This window comes from Struthio camelus, chromosome 8 (assembly GCF_040807025.1).
Source record: "Struthio camelus isolate bStrCam1 chromosome 8, bStrCam1.hap1, whole genome shotgun sequence".
Lineage (NCBI taxonomy): Eukaryota > Metazoa > Chordata > Aves > Struthioniformes > Struthionidae > Struthio > Struthio camelus.
In genome coordinates this window covers 31,304,252-31,325,699 of record NC_090949.1, presented here as the reverse complement: position 1 = coordinate 31,325,699, position 21,448 = coordinate 31,304,252, and the positions used below count along the sequence as shown (strand labels likewise).

At 42.3% G+C, this 21,448-nt stretch overlaps 2 protein-coding genes across 8 annotated transcripts in view; both read left to right on the top strand.

Annotated features, from left to right (window-relative positions):
• RAB3B (RAB3B, member RAS oncogene family) overlaps nucleotides 1-15,634 on the top strand; it is a 67,521-nt gene extending 51,887 nt beyond the window's left edge. For 6 of the 7 annotated variants that reach the window (XM_068953129.1, XM_068953131.1, XM_068953127.1 and 3 more), the window contains 2 exons: nucleotides 8,619-8,743; nucleotides 12,624-15,634. In XM_068953129.1, coding sequence (XP_068809230.1) covers nucleotides 8,619-8,743; nucleotides 12,624-12,811 — 313 coding nt within the window. In that variant the 3' untranslated portion in view covers nucleotides 12,812-15,634. The remainder of the gene's footprint in view (nucleotides 1-8,618; nucleotides 8,744-12,623) is intronic. The other variant, XR_011142611.1, reaches the window with a different exon arrangement.
• A 2,930-nt stretch (nucleotides 15,635-18,564) lies between these two features.
• Nucleotides 18,565-21,448, top strand: part of NRDC (nardilysin convertase) — a 31,426-nt gene continuing 28,542 nt past the window's right edge. The window contains exon 1 of the mRNA XM_068953109.1: nucleotides 18,565-18,902. Coding sequence (XP_068809210.1) covers nucleotides 18,580-18,902 — 323 coding nt within the window. The 5' untranslated portion in view covers nucleotides 18,565-18,579. The remainder of the gene's footprint in view (nucleotides 18,903-21,448) is intronic.

Here is a 21,448-nt window from a genome sequence, read left to right as displayed (position 1 = left end):
GAGGAGGAAGAGTAAGATCTAGAGCAGAAAGCAGGCACGCCCCTTGGAAGGGGCCTGTCTGTTATCACTGACTATAGAGGGAGCCTAAACAACTAAGTGCTCAGTGTGAAATGATGGGATGGGGAATGAGAAGAGAGCTATTGTATGGGAAGGGTGGGGACTTATGCCTAAAACTAGCCTGTGAGACGGACAGATTCTCACCTATTCTAAGCTCCTCTGGCTCCACTAACTTCAGTACGAATACATAAACCAGAAAATGACCTCTGGACTTCCAGATGACAAAAAGCCAGGAAATGTTTTGATTTAGAGTGAGAAAAGAAAGGGACCAGATCAGTCGCTTTAAAAACTTAATAGCTGTATCAAAGCTGTAGCAAGGCATTGGTGCCTAGGCTTGTTTCCCCCACATTATGGTGTGCACTTTCGCTTCCCCAACTGAAGGCTCTCCGTGGAGCCCATGCCACTCGTCTCCTTCCTCCAGAAGAAATGTCCCATCTTACCCCATTCTCTGATCTGATTTTGGAAGCAGAGCTGGGGCCAGACTTTTTTCCTGCTGTCCCTGCCTTCTTGAAAAGTGTGTATACAGAGCAGGAAAAACAGAGGTCTTTCCAGAGGAGCCAGAGCGTGCATCATCCCTGTAGCCACAGGCAGTGCCGGCAGCCCCCCATGGGGGTAGCTGATGTGAGGTGTTCTCTCAGTGGGGACTCAGTGCGGTGCCTGGGGTAGAAATGTCTGAGCTGCTGGCACAAGGTAGCAGCTGCTGGCGCAGCACTGGTAAACAGAAAGCTGGACGCTGGTCCTGCCGTGGCATCCTCTCGAAGGGGCGCCTAGCCCCCATCACTCCAGCTCTGACTAGAATCTCTCTCTGGGCCAGAAAATGCCACTTTCTTTATACCAGGGCCCTGGTATAGAGAACTGTCAAAGAAACTGGATCATTTGTCTCTGACTTTTCTGTGAAGATCTGTTACGCCCTCTTGAACAATGGTCCTTGTTATGGCTATCGTCTTAGAGACTTGGGAGACTTTATGCAGAAAGTGCAGGGCATGGGGTGTGTGTGGGGGGGGAAAGGCTATGTTTATCCTCCAGAGAAGTACCTCACTGACTCCCCTCAAACATCTTGCAATCATTACTGCTTGTTACCCTGTTGCTTTATACTGCAGATAGGTTTGATCAGCGCGCAAAGAAAGGCAATGCAGCAGTTAATGGAATCTCCTAAGTCTGATAGATTGATTTGCAGTGATCTCAGAGACCTGTCTGGAGCATGTGACAGCAGCATGTAGGTGACTTTTAAAATTCTTTTACCTAACTCAGATCAGTAGACCCTCTCCTGGAAAGCATGCTAGTCATGGCACTGGCTCTCAGAATCAAACTCACTCTGATTTGTACGTTGAATACCTTTTCCATGTATCGTGATGTAGGTTTTAACTGAAAAACGACAACGACATGGTGTGTTGTTTCTAGTAACTTGGCCGTCTTCCAAGGCCGCCCATTATTAGTTCTGTCTGTCCATTCAAGCAGAGAATCATGATCATCACATATAAAGACATAGTCGTCATTTTTGCCTCATCTCCAATATCATGACACCATGCAGCAGAAGGTGAACTACAACACTCCTTTAGCTGTCCTTCAGCAGCTAATGATAGAGGAATAGATTTTTCTTTCCTAGAAACACAGACCCAAAGGTTTGGCCAAAACCTGGTTCCTCTACATGGCACCCTCTCCGCCAGGCTGAGGTGGAGTCACTGTTTTTTTAATTGCATGTGCCTGCAAAGAGATTTTTCCCTACGAGTACAAGCATGTGAGCTCGGGCAATATCTTGCATTAAACTAAAAATATTTTTAGCTTGATTTCATGAGGAGACAAGATATATAAGATCACACTGTTCATCTAGCTGTCTGTCTGTCTATTGGTTCCTCTCTAATAACTTTGGTTTACCAGTCTAACCAAATTTAGAAAAGGGATGAAAGTCACAAAGATAGCTTTGAACACATTTGGTGAAAATTTGTGACTGGGGAGAGGAAATGTCCTAAAAGGAGCGCTCTTGCAGAGAGAAAAGTAAAGAAAATTCAGCTGTTACACTTTGTGGCTGATAGTGGCCAGCTGACCAGTGACCATATGCTTGTTGGCCAACCAGTCAGCAAACACACGGGGTTGCAGCGTTATCAAAACTAGGAATGATGAAGGGCTTGGGAGAGAGGTGGTTCATGAAGATTTTGGGGGGAGGAGGATTCTTACTTAAGTATAAAAGTTTTGCTGATGAGTTGTACAAATGCAAATCATTAACATACTGTCTCTATCAGAGAAGAGCTCCTTTTAAGTGCTTTTTCTAAATTTTATGTCATTTATAACCAGTGCTCTTAAAAGCAGTTGACTTTACTCATCTTTGGAAATGAGCGCGCTATATAGAGGGCAGAGACAACTCAGGGCTATTGGCTTTGGTGCCCATTAGTTCTAGAAATCAGCCAACTTGTAGGGGATTTTTGGTTTGGAATTTTATCAAATCCAAATTTAATACAGATTTATCTTACGTGCCTCTAACTTTCAAACTGTGTTTGTTCTATGTGCTTTGCCATGTTTTCTGAAATCCAGTACAATGAAGATAAGCCAATACTGTCACTGCTGATTATTTTGAAGCATATATAGGCATAGAAGATTAATGTGGTGCTTCTTCAGATTTTTTAGAAAAGCATAGCTCAGACAAATGTCAATCTTTTTATACACATGCAACATTTCAGTTAAATATACCAAATCTCAGTCTATGAGCTACTCAGTTTTAAAGTTTACATGGGTGACATTTAATCTGAAACTTTGTATGAGAAATGGTCTAACATTTGTTCCGCCAAAGGCAATGGTGCAAGGGTGTAGGAATAAGGAAAGGTCAGCTTTGTGTATTTGACTTCATTTCTTCCTTTGCCACGGGGGCTACATGAATATCTCTGCTAAGAGGAACTTGTCAGCCAAAGGACACCCAAAGGTGAACCATCAGTGTTCATTTTTACTTGATATGTCATGAATCTTTTCAACCATCAGTTTTAAGATTCTGCACCCAAATAACCTAGTGGGGCAGATATAATCGGCCTGCGGTAGCCCATTTCCTGCCTTTCTGAAGCTCATCTACAGGAGGGGAAATAATGACTCTCACTAAACCAGGATAGCTGTGTCAGCAGAGTCCTCTAGTGGTGATGCACCTAAGAGATGCTTTTTTTTCCTCCACTCTACAAAGTTATTTTCTAAAATTCTGAAGGGACAACAAATGCAAACAAAACCTTTTGTCTTTTGCTGATGCAGCTATATAAGCCCCTGGCGTTTGCAAGCATAGCAAGTATGTACAACTTTTGTCTTTTTTGACCATTCTGTGTGTACAGTTATGTTGTAAAAAACGTTATCATAGATCTGGTCTTCAGTCGAGAAATGTACCCTCCCTAGAAAATGACAGCGTCTACTTCTTGAGCCAAACAAAAGCTCCTTTAGCTCAGAGCCTTTATCTCCGTTAGCCTAGTCTTCTCTTCAGGTCAAGTGTGAGAGGGTACCAGCGCATGTAATGAAAAAGAGGGAGGCCTAGCGCTCCTGCGGTGCTTCTGTTCGGTGTTTGAGAGAGGGTGGAGCAGTGGCAATTGTGGTGCATCCTTTCTCTCTCTTAAGTGTCCTGTTAGTCTAGCTGGCTAGTGATGTGTTTTTCAGTGTCCAGGTACAAATATAAGAATATCGTTAAGTTAAACATTTATCATAAATGCAGCATGGTGCAACAGGTTGGCTGACATTTGAGACATTGAGAATAAATCAGAAGTACTCAAGAGTTCTTTACCAGCTAACATGAATTAAATCCAGTAAGGAAACTGTTAATCTTCCTAGCTATTTCTGGTTATTTTAAAAATGGCATGTGTGAATTTCAGTGTTTTTTCTGGCACGAAAAGATTCAATAAGCTAGTGAAGGGACCAGTATAGGGAGCTACGGAGTGAAGCCAGCTGAATGTCCTTAAAAAATGAAAATATATTTCTATAAACCAAAAAAAAAAAAACCCTGAACAAATGCTAAATATTTTTAAATTTAGTGACACAATTTCATCTGATTCAAGTTAATTTCTTTCTGTGGAATCTGATGAATACATTTGGAAATAATGAGGATAAAAGATTTAAGCTTTTGTAAGGAGAAAGAGCTTGCATTTCAAGGATCTTTACATTCAAATATTTTCAGTACAAACATATAAAAAGAATAATTTTAACTGGGCTGCCCACACCCATGCATGTTTAATGGTCTGTGTATGAGACAGGCCTGTAAAAAGGTTGGAATTAATGTGTTGAAACTGCATTTATATGGAAATTGGAATGGAATAAAAAAAAAAAGAATGCTATGCTCTCAGGTAGAGGGAACAAATATTTTAGTAGATCTTTTCTAAACTTCCCTCAGGTTTTCTTTATGCACAATCTTAATCTGATTTAACTAAGTGTATTTGCAAGCTCACCTTTGGCAAGTTAGTGTGTAAGCATGGTTTCATCATATTTTGCCTTAACATACACTTACTAAAATGAAAAAGTTTAAAATAAAGCTCTGCACGTAACTCACCTGCCGCGTGATCCGGGGGGACTGGGATCACTAAACAAATACAGCCAAACTTAGGAGCATGTGTCAAGAGAATCATCAGCAAGTCACACACAAAGTAGTACCCCTTCCACGAACTTTTGGCTGCTAGCCATCCCAGTCCATTTCCCTTGGCTGATAAGAATTTCCCACATGAACATAATTCCTAGCTCCTAAAATTGCACCCATTGACAAAACCTTGTTATGACTCCAGTTAGTGGACAGCAGCCATCTATATATTTGCAATAGGGTGTTCTCCTGTCTGAAGCGTGTTCCTTCTTGCTGGTACCCTGCCTACAGCAGTTTAGTGATTCAGGTTTTTAAGATGCTGTGTAAGCAGCCTGTCAATGTGAGTCTCAGCCCATCTCACTGCTTTCTCTTGTACCATCTCTTCCCGCAGAGTTCCCTACAGAAAACAAGCCAAAAGCATGAACAAACTCCTGAACCAGAGACCTAGCACTCCAAGTAAGCTCTTGCCCTTAACAAATGCTTTTCTTCTGTTGAGCTCCGAGGGGGACGCAGAGATCTCAAAATTCATAATTATGCCAGAAGTACAGGAATGCAGCCTGCGCAAATTCGACTCCCTACTGGGGGAGGGAGTTCTTCTCCCTTCCTGACCTCTGTAGCATCTTAGAGCTTATATCCTCAGAAATTGCCATAGCAGATTGTGTTCAGTAGCCTTGCTATTCTCCAAGTGTTTCATGGAGCTCCAATGTCCCCTCTAAAACTGCCACCAATGTGCGTCTGGTGGACTTTACTTCTCATCTCTGGCTCATGCAAATGTGACTGTTTAAACAGCCTCGTGCTCTGGCTCTAAGTGTCCAGTTGGCGAATGAGAACATCGTCCATACCGATCCTTCCTTGGGTGATCTTTGTACCAAACCCTTCTTATGAGTGGACATCCTAAAAGAGGCATTCCGGTTTGCTTTGCGTCACTCTGAAAATATTTAAGCTAAACCAATCAAAGGTACTTCTTTCATGAGTATCTGTAAATCAGGAATTTAGACAAGCTCCTCAGGTAGTATATGAAGCTAATTTTCCTTCATTCACATGGATCACTCCAATTCATGACAATTATCTTAAAGCAGCTGAGAAAGTTTAATGCATTTGGGAGTATTTAGGACAGGGCCTGCTTTCTTGCTCTTTCACTGAGAAAGGTATAACAGACTGTTATACTGAGAAGCTGTAAAAGGAAAGGTCTGACTTATTTTCCTTACTCCAGTGTGTCAAGAGTACCATCAGGTTATTTTGGAAGAAAAGGCATAAATGAGCAAAAGCAAAGGTGGATTTTACCTGGTATTTGAAAAGAACTTCTTACTCTAATTGAATAGTAAGATGCCTTTCCTGTAGGGTGAGTGAGAGGGTTAAATGAGCTTTATGGCTTTCAGGCCAGTTTCTAGATTTTCCAGTAGGCTCCTTTTGATTGTTAAAATATGACACTAGCTTGATAGTTGTCTGTGTAGATAAATTAGTGTTTTATACCTCATTTGAAACTGTAATACAACTGAAATAAACTCAGCATTTGATACTGGAAAGTAAATAGAAAACATTGTGGAAACTCTGCTTTGGACAATCTAGGCAATTTCATGGAAGGGAAAGAAAAATTGGTTAAGTTGAACTTAGATTTAAGTAACAGCTGAGTTCATAAACAATTAGTTTTATTTATTTTTGAGGTGGATCTCTAAATGAGGTTGTTGACATATCCATGTAACTATGAACCTGAGACTATTTTTCTCCCAAGCATGAAGCATAATAACGTGCTTTGTCGTAAATTTGTGGAATTCAGCACAAATAGGGGACGGCGTTGTTATCATGTCACAGAAATACAGATATTTTTTCCAGTGTGTATATTGCACTAATCTAACAGGTATTGAAACATCTCAGTTACACAAGCCTCTTTTTTTTCCATCTATCTTTCCAAAAGCTTCTGGAAATTTGTTGCTATTCTTTTTTGGACAGGGATCAGCTTTTAGATAGTCTACTTTATTTAAGGACTTTTAAAAAATTATTATTCCCAATAGTAAGTGTAAATGGCAGTGTTCTGGGAGGGAGGATTTTCGCTAGCTTGTACAAAACAGCTGAGGAGAAGGATGAGGTTCTGTGGGAGATCCTTGGTGCTTTTTCATCTTTTTGATTTTCCAAGTAATTCTGTAAAGATAGCTAAGAGTTGGCAGTATGTCCTTGTATGACCCCCTCTCTGTGCTCAAAAGGTGTTATCCAAAGAGAGGAAGGGGGTCAGAACAGGAGCCTGACTGTAGGTGCTTTGAACTGAACCCAGGGAGACTTTCTTTTTTTCTATTGCCTATAGAGGGGGAGAGAGGAGATTTCATCTCCCTCGGCTTTCTGATGATTTCTAAGGTCATCTGCTTCTGTGATGAGCCTTGAGAAACCCCAGAATACTATATAAACTTGTCACGACTCCTATTAGCTCTTACAAGACTAGTCTACATGGGGGCACTCAGAAGGGTGAACGTGGAGGAGCCAAAATTGCAGCTGGGGGGAGTGCTTTTCTAGGATAATGTGGGGCTTGCGCAGCGGGCTTGGTTTAGGCTTGTGTTCTCCCATGCAAACTACATGTGCTTCTTAAAGGCAATTTGCACAGTGAAATGACCCCGTTTCACAGATATCCGTGGAGTAATGTGACCAGCTGTTTTATATGGTAAAGGCGAGTAAACAACTCAAAACTAATTAAAAATTATCATTAGTGAATCAGAGCTGGAGTCTGCTGCTAATTCAAAAGTGAAGGAATTAAGCGCCTTGTTGTTAGGGGAGTTCAAGCAAACTAAACAGAAAAAAAATCTGAGTGGAATCCTGGCTCTTCAGGGAAATGCTAAGTTTGCCTGAAACTAGGATGTTTTGTATGGAGGAGTAGGTTGTAGGGACACAGAATGGACCGGAGCAGTGTTTGGAGGAGAGGTGGAGAAGGATGGAACAGATTGCTTCTGGCAGAACAGCCTAATTGCCTTTGGGAAGGAGGGAGTCTTGAAAGATAAAATAGGTTGGGCCAGCCTGACAAATGGATTAAAACTACTGCTACCAAGCTAATACTAAAAAAAACAAAAAACAAACAAAAAAACCACTCCTTAGTTTTGTCATAGAAGATCTATAGAAAGGCCAGGTGCCAAATACGAGGCTGTGTTCTGGGCTGCACAGCCAGCTGCACTCCAGTGACAGCACTTGAGTCACGGAGAGCTGTAGAGGCTTGGTGCTCCTTCTTAAACCCCCTGTACTCGGTACCTCTGATACCGACGTTAGCATTTGTCAGATACTTGCTGTCCATTGCTGCATCTTGTGTTTTCTGCCTTAGTTATCACTTCGTCTAACTGTGTCTGTTAGCTTACAAAACCTTACCTTGAGCCTTTTTCCTCCCAAGCTGGTAAATCTTTGTTTCTCTTCAGCAATTGTTTCCGTGTTTCTGGTAATTTTCAGTCTCCGTGACAGCTTTCCTGTTCAAGCAAAGATGATTTGATGTTTCCGTGTATGATTGACTCCCAAAATACAATTTCTTATAGCATTAGTAAAACTGCAGCCAATTTGCTGTGGCAAATGACCATCTTTTTGCCCGCTCTGAATTGTTGTTGTTATATGCTTTACAAGAAATTGTAAATCTAGTATGAAGTGTGTATTGTACGGCTTTCTCTATAAAGACCATATCCTTAAGAGGTATAATTGATCATAGTGCCTCTGACAGATTACAGCTGTAGGAGAAGGAGCTTTAGAATAATGTTTTCTTTCCCAAGACCTTAAAAAAGAATTCAGCTTAGCTTTTTGTCTAGTTCCTAAGATCTTTAAAACATTTGAAAAGTCTTAAGGAGGAACTTTATTGTTGCACAAAGTTAAGCAGTAATGAAATAGAATGGCACTATAAATTACACTGGTTGCATTCTTGCTTTATGTGTAAGGTTGGTCATTTGTCTTTTAATCTACGTGTAATCTTTGGACGTGGATGTTGTGTTCATTGGCATTTGTTTTCATACTTAATATATGATTGTCTTTTGGCACTACTGATGGAAGGTAAAAAATCTTTCTTGTCCTGCTGTAGGGCCACGCAAATCAAGACTTACTCTTGGGACAATGCACAAGTGATCCTGGTTGGAAACAAATGTGACATGGAGGACGAAAGAATTGTTCCTTTGGAGAAAGGGAAACATCTGGCTGATCAACTAGGTACATGTAAAAGCTTTTCTTTTTTCTTTTTTTTTCCTCCTCTCTTCTTTATAAGGTGTTCCTTTTAATTTGTACAATAAAATCCTTCCAGCAGTAATAGCTTAATAATGGCATCATTACTAAGAATATAGTCCAGCTAGACGTTTTACATTGCTCAGTGCTCAATACTACCTACCTTCTTGTAGCATTGTTGTAGCTATAATGCTAATGTGTAAGGATATAAGAAAGCCAAAGTTTGTTTGGAGAGAACAGCTTTTATTAGCTCAACTGAAGGAAAAGAGAAAAAGTTTTTGTGAAGACAGTCCTATCTCCAGGTCTCTTAAGTACCATTTAGTTGTTTTTAGAATGCACAAGTTGCTTTCATAGAAGAAAAAAAAAATGCAATTGAAGAGTGAAAAACAAAGTTTATAAATGGGTCTGTAGAGCTGAGTAAATTATATATTAAAAATATACTAGGCTTCCCTGTCCAGGTAGGGAAATGACATTGCCTTATTGATATGGGATAGGAGGAGCAAAACGTTTTCATTGAGAGGAAATTGGGTTTGCAGTGAAGATTTTAGAATGAATAGCAAGACGTAGGATACTCATCCTAAATTCTCATTTATTTATCACTCTTCTGTTATGTATCAAAGCATATGTTGTCTTTTTAATATGGAATCAGGGCTTCTGTATTAAGTTTTAACTATATTGTCTCCATCTCTTAAGATTTCGCAGCTACAAGTAAGTCCTGTTAAAATTGACTTCAGTTAAGAGTGGAGACCCTTAGAGTGGGCATACTGTAAATATTTAGTTTGTAAGAGTAGAGATTCTTGACAGACTTAGAGGAATCACTGTAATACTCAAATTTATAAAATCCAATACTGTCTCCAATTCTTAAGCCAATAATTGGAGGGAGCGTAAGGTATTGTTAAAATGGGGGTTCTGGAGTCCCAGCATACAGTATATGCATTGTTATAGTTTAAAGTGTGACCTTGATCAAATCACCAATTACAGTTAAACCTATAGAATAGTAGAATATAGAATATTATTCATTAGTTGTTATTTTTATTAAGGGAAGGTCTAGAAACCCTACTCATAGACCAGGATAAAGTATGGCTTTATGCTAGAGACCTTTGTGGTATAGACAAAAGGATGATCACTGTTCCAAAGAGATAAGAACAAAAAGGTCCCATTCCTGACTGGGGCTTTGAGAAACAGTCATAATAAACCAGTAATAAGCATATAGTAACCGATACTAAAAACTCTCATTTCTCATTATTATTGTTGTAATAATAATCCTTTACACAAAAGACTAGTAAAGTAAACAAAGACATGGTTAGATTGCAGAGTCTGTTATGGGCTATTTTTCACACATCAGAGTTTGATTTGCTTTTGAAAAAATGAATATGAATAAACCAGGTTCCTGTTTTGCAGACTCTCAAAACTGAAACACTTGTGAATGCATGTGTAGCCACATATTTTGCAGGAGTAACTTCACTGGAAGTCTAGAAGATTTGTCCGGAATCATATAACAACAAATAGAGAGTACTGCTGGAACTGCTACTCTTATCTGGACTCCTAATGTTTTTCTTCCCCCCTAGAATCATTCATCCACTGGTTTAAATATGAGCCTGGCATCTAGAATCTGAATCTTTTGCGTGGGACATTTCAAAACACGCACGCACACGCACGCACACATGCACACCCCGTCAATATAAAACTGTTCTACTGAAGAATTCCCAGTTCTGCCCTGTGACTGATCCTTGAGCTCCTCCAGCCCACAGTGGAGAAATATATCCCCAGTGCAGAGGAAAACAAAAGCTAGTTATGCCTTGGGAAAGTGCTGTCTGCTTCTCATTCTTCGGCAGCCTCCCAACTTACAAAACGCTTTTTGAAAGGGTTGAAAAATACATCTGGTTTTATCAGGCAGCTTTTCTGTGTATTGAGTGTGACCATGCGTACAGCGTTATCTGAAATTACTTAGTGTATTGGGCAGCAAGGATCTTTTAAATTGATTATTGTCTGGCTAAACTGTTCTCTTTCATCATAGCAATTACATAAAGGTTATCCTTTAGCATATTATAACTTTGTGTAGCAGCATTAAAATTGTTTGATGATGTATTTGATCAATGTTTGTTTGAAGGGAAGCATTTACATTGCTTAATCTACAGAAGTTGTCTTAGTTTGTAGGTATGCAGAGAATTCAGGGTCAGGCCTTTTAATGTTTTTAGGACAACAATTTTGACCTGACGGTAGGAATATGTGACTATGAACCTTCTAGGAAATCCTGAAGAATATACCCCATCACACGACCGACTCCTTTCCATTTTTACACGCTAAGTTTCTCAGTCTGGGTAAAAAATTGTTATTGGCCCGAAGGTGAACTAAACCAAAACAACTTCAGTGACAGCAACAGCTAAATGCATGCTGGACTGACGCATGTCCTTGTTCTGTTCTCTCACTTCTTGTGCCTTTTACACACATTCCTAATCACCACCAAAGATAGCAAATGGGCTACACAGAACACTTCTCTGGTATATGACAGCAGTTCTTATTTAGTGATGAGGCAAACATTTCCATTATCATTTTATCCGTTACCTCATGATTGTTAAAAAGTGACAGAATAGGGTAGATGCCTATTTGTTATCTCACACGTGGCAGGATTAAGTCTAACAGCAATGATAGACTCATCAGTTAGGAATACTTCTCTTTCCCCTGGTTTATGTCAGAATCAAAGAAAACTGATGCAGTGCAGAATGCTCCCAAAGTGAATCACAATAGAATGTAGCTTATTTCAGAATAAACTCTCTGTATGGTCCTTGGGTTCTTGCTGTTGGCAATAGAATAGCTGGTAGAACAGAAGTAACAGCAACTGTACATGATGGTTGATCTCTGAGGCCCTTGGGGATAGAAAGATAAAGAACTGCGTGGGCCGAAACAGTGCCGGTAATGCTTCACAGGTCAGCGCGCTGCTGCTGGCTGAGGCAGAGCTCCTCTTGGAGGGAATTCAGGCTCCTTTGTGAGAGGGAGGCTGGTGGCTGCGTAGTGCTGGTGTCAGCTGGAGGCAGCAGGCAGCAGTCTGCATGCCATCCATACCTCAGCGTAACTCCAGCCTTGCTTCTTTCTGGTCAAAAGGGTCAGTGCTTGGGTGACCACGCTCCTTAGACAGCTCCTAGCTGCAGTCATACTGGATGCTGAAATCGCTCTGTAGGAGGCAAACATTATTTGTAATTCAGCGGTGCTGAAAGGCCCTTGTCAGAATTGGTGCGCTGTCATGGTATGTGCTGTACGAGTAGTTATCATTGAAGAGCTTTCCATCTAAACAAAGAAAGGATGGGGAAAAAACAGACCCAAAGAAGCGAAGCATTTTGCCCACAGACACAGAAGCTGGTCAGCGGAAGGAATACAATCAAGATCATGATTCACAGCCCTATGCTCTTCTTCTTGATCTATACTGTTACCAGACAATAGTAATTGTTTTTAGTGTAAACCTGGCATTGTCTGGTAAGGATCTGTAGAGCACAGGAAGGCCCTTCCACACGTTACAGATTAGCCATGCAATGTTGTCATGCAGCTGCAGCCCAAGGAATTCTCCACTGATAGAAGTGGGAGCATTTGACCCCTTGACCTGGGTTTATTCAGATCTGTAATGTCTGCAGAAGTATTTACCAAAGTTATAGGAAAGATCCATTTATGCCTTTGACTCTTGTTGAGGCTTGATAGATTTTTTAGAAGCATTTCTGCTCGCTCTTCTGAGACTGTAGGAATCAATGGAGCTTAAGAATTATCTAATGTCTTATTTCTTTGAAGGTTTTCTTAGCATGAATTTTGAAAAAATTGATATTGAAAAATTTTCTCCATATCATCAGTTTTTATTGACTTTTTGCTCTTTTTCTCACAGGTTTTGATTATTTCGAAGCCAGTGCCAAAGAAAACATCAACGTAAGACAAGTGTTTGAGCGTCTTGTGGATATAATCTGTGACAAGATGTCAGAGAGTTTAGAATCTGACCCTTCCAGGGGCACTTCTGGAAGGAGCATGCGACTCACAGACAACCCACCCCCTTTGCAGCAGAACTGCTCCTGTTAGTGACGTTTCTCTTTGAGAAATGTCCCTCTTCTTTCCTGATTAAATTTTCCCTTTTCATTTGTGTGGTGCTTTATCATGTAGTGCAAAGGCTGAAGTCTCTGTTACAGGAAACTGGTATGTTTGTTGAATGTCCCAGAGTGCTTAATATATATTTTCTCATCCAATAATTTAACAAAATTCTGAATAAATGTTGTAAGTGCACCTAGTGTTAATGTGTGAATTATGTTGAGGAATAATTGTGCAGTGCTGCAAATGTTATTCCCACAGAGAATGTTGCATTTTTAATTATAAATTCCTTTACTGCAGAAAGCTTTACTTCAACAACAGCAAGAAATATAAGGGCGTTGCTCCGTTCAGCACCTTGCTATGCCTCGTCCTTTGTTTCTAGAGCCACAAGAGCTGACTATCCTGCAGCTTTTCCCCTGTATCTTGCAGTTTTTACCTTTGTAGGTTTGGACCTGCCCTGTGCCGCTCTGATCAACTGCTTGATGGTGGATATGTTGCAGGACGAAGGAAATGAGGCAGTGGCTGTCGCGTGCTTAGTTTGGAGGCAAAATCTGCATGTAGAACTTGGAACAGCAGTGTCTCAGACACATCAAAACATCTGGAGCCAAAATGTGAGCGGTGGTAAATGCTATTGCTCTCAACCAAAAGCACTGATGAACTGTCAATTGTAACATCTTTTTTATTTAACATTTTATCATAGAGTAGCACCTTAGAAGCCTCCTCTTGGAGGATCAGATTTCACTGTGCCCAGGTTTTGTACAAATAGAGATAGCTCTTCTCTAGAGAACTAATTAGCTAAATAATAAAAATCCATCCCCAAAAATGTAGCAGTCTATGGTTTCAGTCAGCAAAACGTTTTTGGAAGGACTTTTGGTTATTGCAAGGGATGAAAATGACTGATTTTATTGTCAGGCTTGGCACAGTACAGTACCTAGAGGAACAAGCACGTTACAACAGGGGAAGGAACTGTGGGAGATGATGTGCAATGGGAGAGTTTAAGTATATAAGCTCTCTTGCAAAACTTGTTGCGTATCATCCCTTCAGAAGAGCTGCTTGAGCAAGCATGTGTTAAAAGGCACCTTTTGTCACTAAGACTTGGAATTCAGCAGAAATCTGTGCAAAGCTGATTTTTTTTTTCTTTTTAATAAACCAGGTCAGGGAGGTTTGTTGTTGGAATATATCAACTTGTCAATTGGAAGACTTTTGACAACAGTGTACCTGTGTCTTAAGACATTGAAGGGACAGGGAAGAAGGAGGAGACAGACACAAGACCCCAACCCAAGGGGGAAGACAAAGAACGAGCATGCAAGGCATGGAAGTTCAAAGCCTTATTTGGCCTTGTTGTGACAGGAACTTGCTGTCTCTTGCTAACTCTTTGTATGTAACAAGTTAAATATCAGCTGGAAAGACAAAGTGAGGAGCGGATTCGAAAGCCACCCGGCCAGTGCTCACTTGAAATGGGGAGGATACAGCCTGAAGCTTTTTTAATCGTCTGAATAGCTCATCCAAGGTAGAGGAGACTGCAGGATGTTTTGGGGACATGAGACTAGAGGTTAAGTCACTTATTTCAGTCAGGCAGAGTTGGGGCTTTGACTTCTGGGTTAACTGCTATTCTATAATGGGAATTTCATCTTTTTTTGTTTTTTGTTTTTTTTGGAAATAGTTTTGGTTCATGCTAATGTGAATCAAAATCGTTTTGATGCACAGGAAGTTCCACAACACAGGTAATCCATGCCCAGCTGGTCCCAGGGAAAGGTCATCCCTCCCATGTGCCTTCCCAAGTTCCTTAGTAATATGGATGAGGGAATCCCTCCTGGGCCCATGCTACTGCTATGCCTGCATGTTTAGCACTGCTCCCTCTTGAGTCATGGAGAGGAACGTGTGTGATGATGATAATTCTTCCAGTTTCATATTCAACCACAAAGTATAATTTAAAAAAAACTTAAGGAAAGATGTGATTAATAAAACTAAAGTGAAAAATGGCAAAAATGAGTAAAAGAGCAAAGACTTTCAGAGTTAAGCAGCGGGCATTTTGTTGCACGATTCTTTGCAGGGAGAGACAATTTTTGCTACTTCATATGTAACGTACTCTCACATTTCCAAAATCTCTAAAATTAAGGCTGTTGTATACAGATTTGTTGCATACAAATTAGGGCTGTTGTATGCTGTTGTGCGTGTAGAACTCTGTTTATGAGTGTTAGCCACATGCAGAGCTTGGATGCTCTCTGAAATATGGAGGAACTGCTTTTGCAAATCTGTGAAATTGCATAGACTGCATGCCTTCGTTTATGATCACAGAGTTGTTTGTACATACCAGCTCCAAACAGTGACTCCAAATTGCATCTGTAAATGTAAATCAGGTGGATATTGTGAGAAGTTTGCTGTCTTTACGTGCAAATTTGGGAGAAGTTTTATGGCTTTACTTTAGGCCTGTGAACTCATCTGGCCAAGGAGACTTTCCAGTGTCAGAAAGTAGAGTCAAATATGTGCTCATTGCACTATAATTTACTGGATCATGACATCCGCAAATGCTTTTGTAATTTTGTTCTGTCATGTCTCAAAGTGTAATAGTTCTTTAAAAAAAAAAAAAAAGTATAGTATTCTGGAGAAGAATACAACCACATTGATGTAGTTTGAATTCATTGTGCTGAAGGATTTGCAGCAGAGTTTGTTTGTATGTTGCTTTCAGAAGTCTTTACTGTGACCTGTTTTGGGTGTTTATGATCTAGTACTGAAAATAAAATTTGTGCAGTGCTAGAAATGTGCTTATTTTATCTATATCCCTGAAGCTGCAAAATAAAGAGAAATGTGGCCAGAGAGCTTGTATGAGCTGTATTACTATCATCAGCCAATCTTTTGGATGGAGAAGGTGTCTTTCTAGTGCTCTTAGAGTAGATCAAGTTACTTGGACCTTTTTTTGACAGTGTAATGATCCCTGAGTCCAGCAATCAGGAATCGCTATAAAGATTTAAAACAAAATGAAGCAGAGGGTTATTTTGACCAATAAACAGGCAGTGCTGGGTTTCAAGTGGAGCAGAAGTGAGTTTTAGGAAAACCTGTGTACCTTGCAAGAAGAAGTAATTTCTACAGCAGGAAATGATAATTTGAGCTGTGATGGTATAATGGGAGTACAGGAGCCCTCATCAGTGCAAATAATGATTTTTCAGCTCAGCAACTAGATAATAAAAGAAAAAAATGGTTTTAGAATAAATGAAATTTTGATTTTTTTGTTTTACTTACTTTTTCTATCAAAAAGACCTTCTTCCCCTTTTCTACCCCATGTAATTGTGGTCCACTCAATGTGTTCCAGTCAAATGAGACGAACTTTTTTCTTCTTTAAGAAGACTACAGCTGTATTCCGGTCCTAGCAAGCTGGGACAGGTAGAATTGTTCTTTACAGCATAGCCCACCAAGAAACTATATGGCAGAATAGCGTGAAGAAGTGAAAGAGATAGTTGTGAATTCTGATCTGCCCTACATTGCATACACTGAGAAATCTATTGCATGCAGAAATCCTGCAGGGTTTATTTTGGATGAAAAAAATAATGCATGCAATCACCATGCAAAAATACACAAGCATCTTTACGGAGAGATGTTTGGCACCTCATCTTATGTTTGGCTTAAAAGGAGGGAATTAACAGAGAGGAAGCCTTTGCTTCCTATGCTTTTGAGTGGTATGCAGATAATGTCAATGTCATCAGTGAATTAATCACAACTGTTACAAGTATTAACTTTTAAAGGGTAACAGCAAAATGTGAGACAAGAATTTGGCAAGGGAAATAATGGACATGCTTGCACAAAAGACTTAAAAAACAAAAACAAAAAAACTGACCTAGACTGAGCCTTCCACTTAACAGCGGCCTAGGATAGCAGTGTTAACAATGATACAAATAGTATAGTTGCCAGGTGAAAAAGAAAGGAGTGCTAGACTGTGAAAAGAAAGAGCTGACTGCACTTGACACGCTTCTCTATGTTGCTTGTAGAATCATCTACAGCCCTGAGCGCACAGTTCTGAAGAAAAACCTGTACAGTAAAGCTTTGGGTTAGACGTGGCTCTTGGCTTCCATCTTGTGGAGAAACAAAGTAAGAAACCACCAGCACAAACTCACTAAAAATTATCTTCCCTGTATCTCACAGATGATAGGCCCTCTCATTTCTATTAGCCTCTGACCCCTTAACTTTGCTTCCAGCATCTTTTGCAGTCAAAGCAGACTTACACACACACACAAAATAACTACCAGCGCTGATATTATGGGAATATTGAACAAACGTGCAATAACGCAAAATGGATGTTGTGATACACGCAGTGGCAAGTGTCAGGATAGCTCTAGCAGCGTTCCAAGAAAAGTACGTGGGACTTGAACACAATTTGCAGACAACTGCAGCAACAATTCCAATTTATCATCTATGAGCTCCACAGCTTGCACAGGTGCCTTCAAAGAGCTGCCTGAAGACCAAAAGTAGGATTTCTAGCGTCAGCAACTTTACTTTGCTACCCGGGCATCTGCACGTTCACACAGGAAAAGCAGATTCACAAACTGGAAAATGCTGAAAACTAGTGAACTGGAAAGACTAGGCCATGGTAAGAATAAACACTGAATATCACAATCCTGGCCTTTCTGTTAAATAGCCATTATTTTCCTGCAGATTTTAACTTTTCTGTTCAACAGCCTTAAGGAGAGGCCGTACTTTAAGCTACCGTCACCGTTAAGGGGGGGGGGGGGTAAGAAGTGCAAAGCCAACAGCGAGCACGTCACAGCAATCAAAAGACCAGCTGGCTGAAAAGGACTGTAATATTTGCCCCTCAAATACAACTGCAACCTTAAGTCTAGTTCATTTAAATGTGGAATAACACCAGCTAAGAGGCAGCTTTGCTATCAAATCAAGAGCGAGATCAGGTTTTTTCTTAGGCCCTAGGAACGGGTACGTTTCCTGAGGTTCACTCGATGAGGCTGAGGGCGGCCCCGTCCCCTCCTGCCGTTTCCGCCGCGGGCTCGGCGCGCCCGGCCCCACACAGCGCACCGCCGCCCGCTCCCCTCCGCTCCGCCCCGCCCCGGACCCGGCCCGTCGGCAGGGTCGGACTTCGCCGCCTTGTTTCGGGGCTGCGCTAGACGAGCCGGGGGGAAGCAGCGGCGGGCCGCGACCGCTGCCACACACAGCCACAACATGGCGCCCACAACCGTGGCGTGCCGCTCGTCTGGGGGGGCGGGCAGGGCGCGCCAGCTGGCTGCCTCCTGATTGGATCGCCAGCGTTGAGCGACAGCTGCTTGAACCAATAGCTGAAGGACACTGCGGGGAGAAGGCCGGCCTCCCACGCCGGCTGTTGGACTAATCCAACGCAAGAGCGGGGGGAGTTCTACTACCGCAGACAGGCCTAAGTGTGGGACCGGAACGCACAGCGAGGAGTCATCGAGCTCTCTCTCTATTTTTCTCCTTTTCTGTCCTCAGCCTGATTTCTGAGAGGGGCTTCTCTTTTCCCTCTCGTCTCTCCCCAGTAATAGATTCCCCCCACCCGCCCACGCCACCAGCATCCTCTCTACCAATCAGAGCCCTCCTGGCTGAGCTCCGTCCAAGGATTGGCTGTCGCGGCCCACGTGGCGCCGCGGCGGGCGCTGACTGGTGCGGCGGGGAGGCCGCGGCGCCCGTCACCGCTCCTTGCTCTTGCGGCGGAAGCTGCGCGGGCGGCGGGGGGAAGCGGCCGCCCGGCCCGGCGCGGCGGCGGTAGCGGTAGCGGCGACAGCGGCGGCGCCGGCCCGCGGCGCATGCGCAGGCTCGCAGCCGCCTTCGCGCGCAGGGGGCGAATAACGTGCGTGGGGGCGGGGCGGGCCCTCAGCGCGGCCGGGCGCAGCCAGCCGGTGCCCGCCGCCGCCGCCATGCCCGGCAGGAACAAGGCGGCGGCCGGCTGCAGCTGCCCGGAGCTGCCGGCGGGGCAGCAGCAACAGCAGCCGCCGCCTGGCGAGAGCGGCCGCGACGCCAAAGGCCGCTCGCCTCAGCGGGAGGAGGAGGAGCGGGGCGACCGCGGGCCCGGCGCCAGCCTGGGCGACCCCGACATCGTCAAGTCCCCCAGCGACCCCAAGCAGTACCGGTGAGGGCGGGCGGCGGGGGATGGGGGCCGGGCCCGGCTGAGCCGCACGGGAGCAGCTCGGTACCGGGGCCTCCCCGCTTCTGAAAAACGGGGGTGGATGGGGGCTCGGGTGCGTTTCCCCACACGGTTTTCACCCGCAGCGTGGAATGCCGCTGCCCTGGTACTTCAGAGCCGGTACCGGTTTTTCTTACTTATTTATTTTTAACGCAGGCTGTTGCATTTCTTATTTTAGATGAGCCTCGGTTTTCACCAGCGTTGTGTCCGTGAGTTGAGGCAAAACTTAATGCTGCACTGTCAAATTACTCGCATTCTTGTTTTTATACTTCTCGGTGATAAAGCCGAAAGCGTGGTGAGGTATCGCCTTCCCTAAGCGCAGCCCAGAGCAGCAGAGCCTTTATGGCCTTCTCCAAGAACAGCCAGCGAGCTTGAGCTCTTTGAAAGGTGTAGAGCAATCATTCTCAAAGGGATACTGTGATAACTTTTTCTGTTAGGCAGAAGATTATTCAGCCCTTATTTAGATTTTTTTTTTATATCTTTATTCTTCATGATATTTGATCCGTGCAGCCTGTGGACAATCTCCCTAAGCCTAAATCTGCAGCTGAATTTTGGATTTGCAATGACATTGGTTGACAGTGAAATTCCCTGCTGGCTGTGTGAAAAGGACTGCCCCCGATGGCTTAGGGGAAAAAAAACTACTCCCTTCCTTTTTGGCCTACTTGCTTGCTGTGTCCTGCTGATTTCTTCTTGCCTGTCCTGCTTATGTTCTTATTCATGCTGCTTTGCAGGAGGCTTGTGTCCCTGCGAAGTTCTTTATGGAGGCACTCTCAGCTTAGGAAACTTCTACCTTTACTACCTGGAGCAGCACAGTACTGCAGCTTGGGAAGTCCTTGGAAAAGAACGTCACTGGCAATCTTTTTTGGGGCTCAGGAACCTTCTCAGTGTGTAGCGAATTAGAGAGTGTGTTCGCTTATAGCGTGGAGTAAACTAATATCAAAATCTTTTAGAAATCCCGCTCTCCATGCTTAACAGATTCTCAGTTGGAAGCCAAGAATCATTTATTTTCAGATTGGTTTCTATGGATGGCAAGTAAGCCTTGCACAAAACAGAGACCAGACAGTAGGAAGGAGAATTTTAGTGTTGCTAAAAGTAAAGCATGCCAATGTCAGCTAACTATGTTCCAAATCTTCCAAGCAAATTTAAAGGCAAGCGATGTAATGAGGCATACAAACTTTCTCCCCTGTCCAAGCATGGTGATGTACACTGCAGATCATTGACAGTTGTCCTTCTGGTGGCATCAGTCTTGAAAGGATAATTTGATGGAAAATGTTATATTTTAAATATGCTGGCTATCAAAACAGAGAAGTGCTGACAGAGGCTGTGCAGAATATATTTTCAAATATGAGTTTGGGACAAAAGTGATCATAATCGAAGCTGTTTCTGTTCATAATATTGTTGTATGTCAGAACTAAGACTGATTAGTTACCTTAGCTGAGTTTTCTTTCCCAAAAGGTGTGTTTTCTTTAAATTCCTCCTTATCTGGGATTTCATGGGTTTGAATTGCTTGTTTTTGGTAATTTGGGAAATTGAAACGTCTCTGTAACTGTTTACCACACATTAATATGTATTTCGATGTTTACTTAATTGCTAAATAATTATCACCGACATAAGGAAATAACTTGGTGCGAGAACAATCCTGCGTAAGCCTTCCATGACGTTTAACAGTATCTTTAAGCGTTTTATTTATTTGTATCATGCCAGTACACTACTTCTAAAAAGCAACTGGGATCTGCTTCTAGGTTTAGTGATTGCATTTTTCTTATTGTATTTTGTATACTAATTGATGCCTATGTATTGATTGCACTTGTTCTTTTCCATTGGACTGAAACGTGGAAAAAGTAAAGAACACCTATGTCAGTTGGTGCCTCTGCTCAGTATAACCTAAATTGTTCTAGAGTCTCCTTAACTGAAATCTGATAGCCTTCGATAGCTGCTTAATTCAAATGTTGCCTTGCTGCTGGGAGCTGTCTTTCTGTTATAATATGTAACACCCACAAGCCTAAGGATGAGTAATGAAAAATTGAAATCATCTCTTCTGTTAGTATAATAGAGGTATGTGGCAAGGATAAACAAGAGCTACTGGATACAGCTGGCTAAACACCTTTATGGCAAATCTTTCTGGAAGAATAGCGCTGTTCTGTTCTCTGCCTTCCACAACTACATATTGATCACTAGGAAGGGAATATTCCTCGCATGAAAAGCTAAAGGTGACAGCTGTCTGCAGAGGTGAGGAAGACATGTTGGAAAATGTACTGCAGCGATGTTGACTGCGCTGTCTGGGGCTCCTGCTTTGAGTTCTCCAGAGGCTGAAGCGCTGTGCATTGCCCATACAGTGCATCTGTTCTTAGGATCCCTGTGGTGTGTTCAGAAGAGCTGCAGCTACGTGATGAAAAATACGTACCTGGAGCAAACGCACTTAGCTATTCCAAACTTTCACAATGTGTAGATGATTAACTTTGGACCCAGAAATTTGATATCAGATCTAGTTA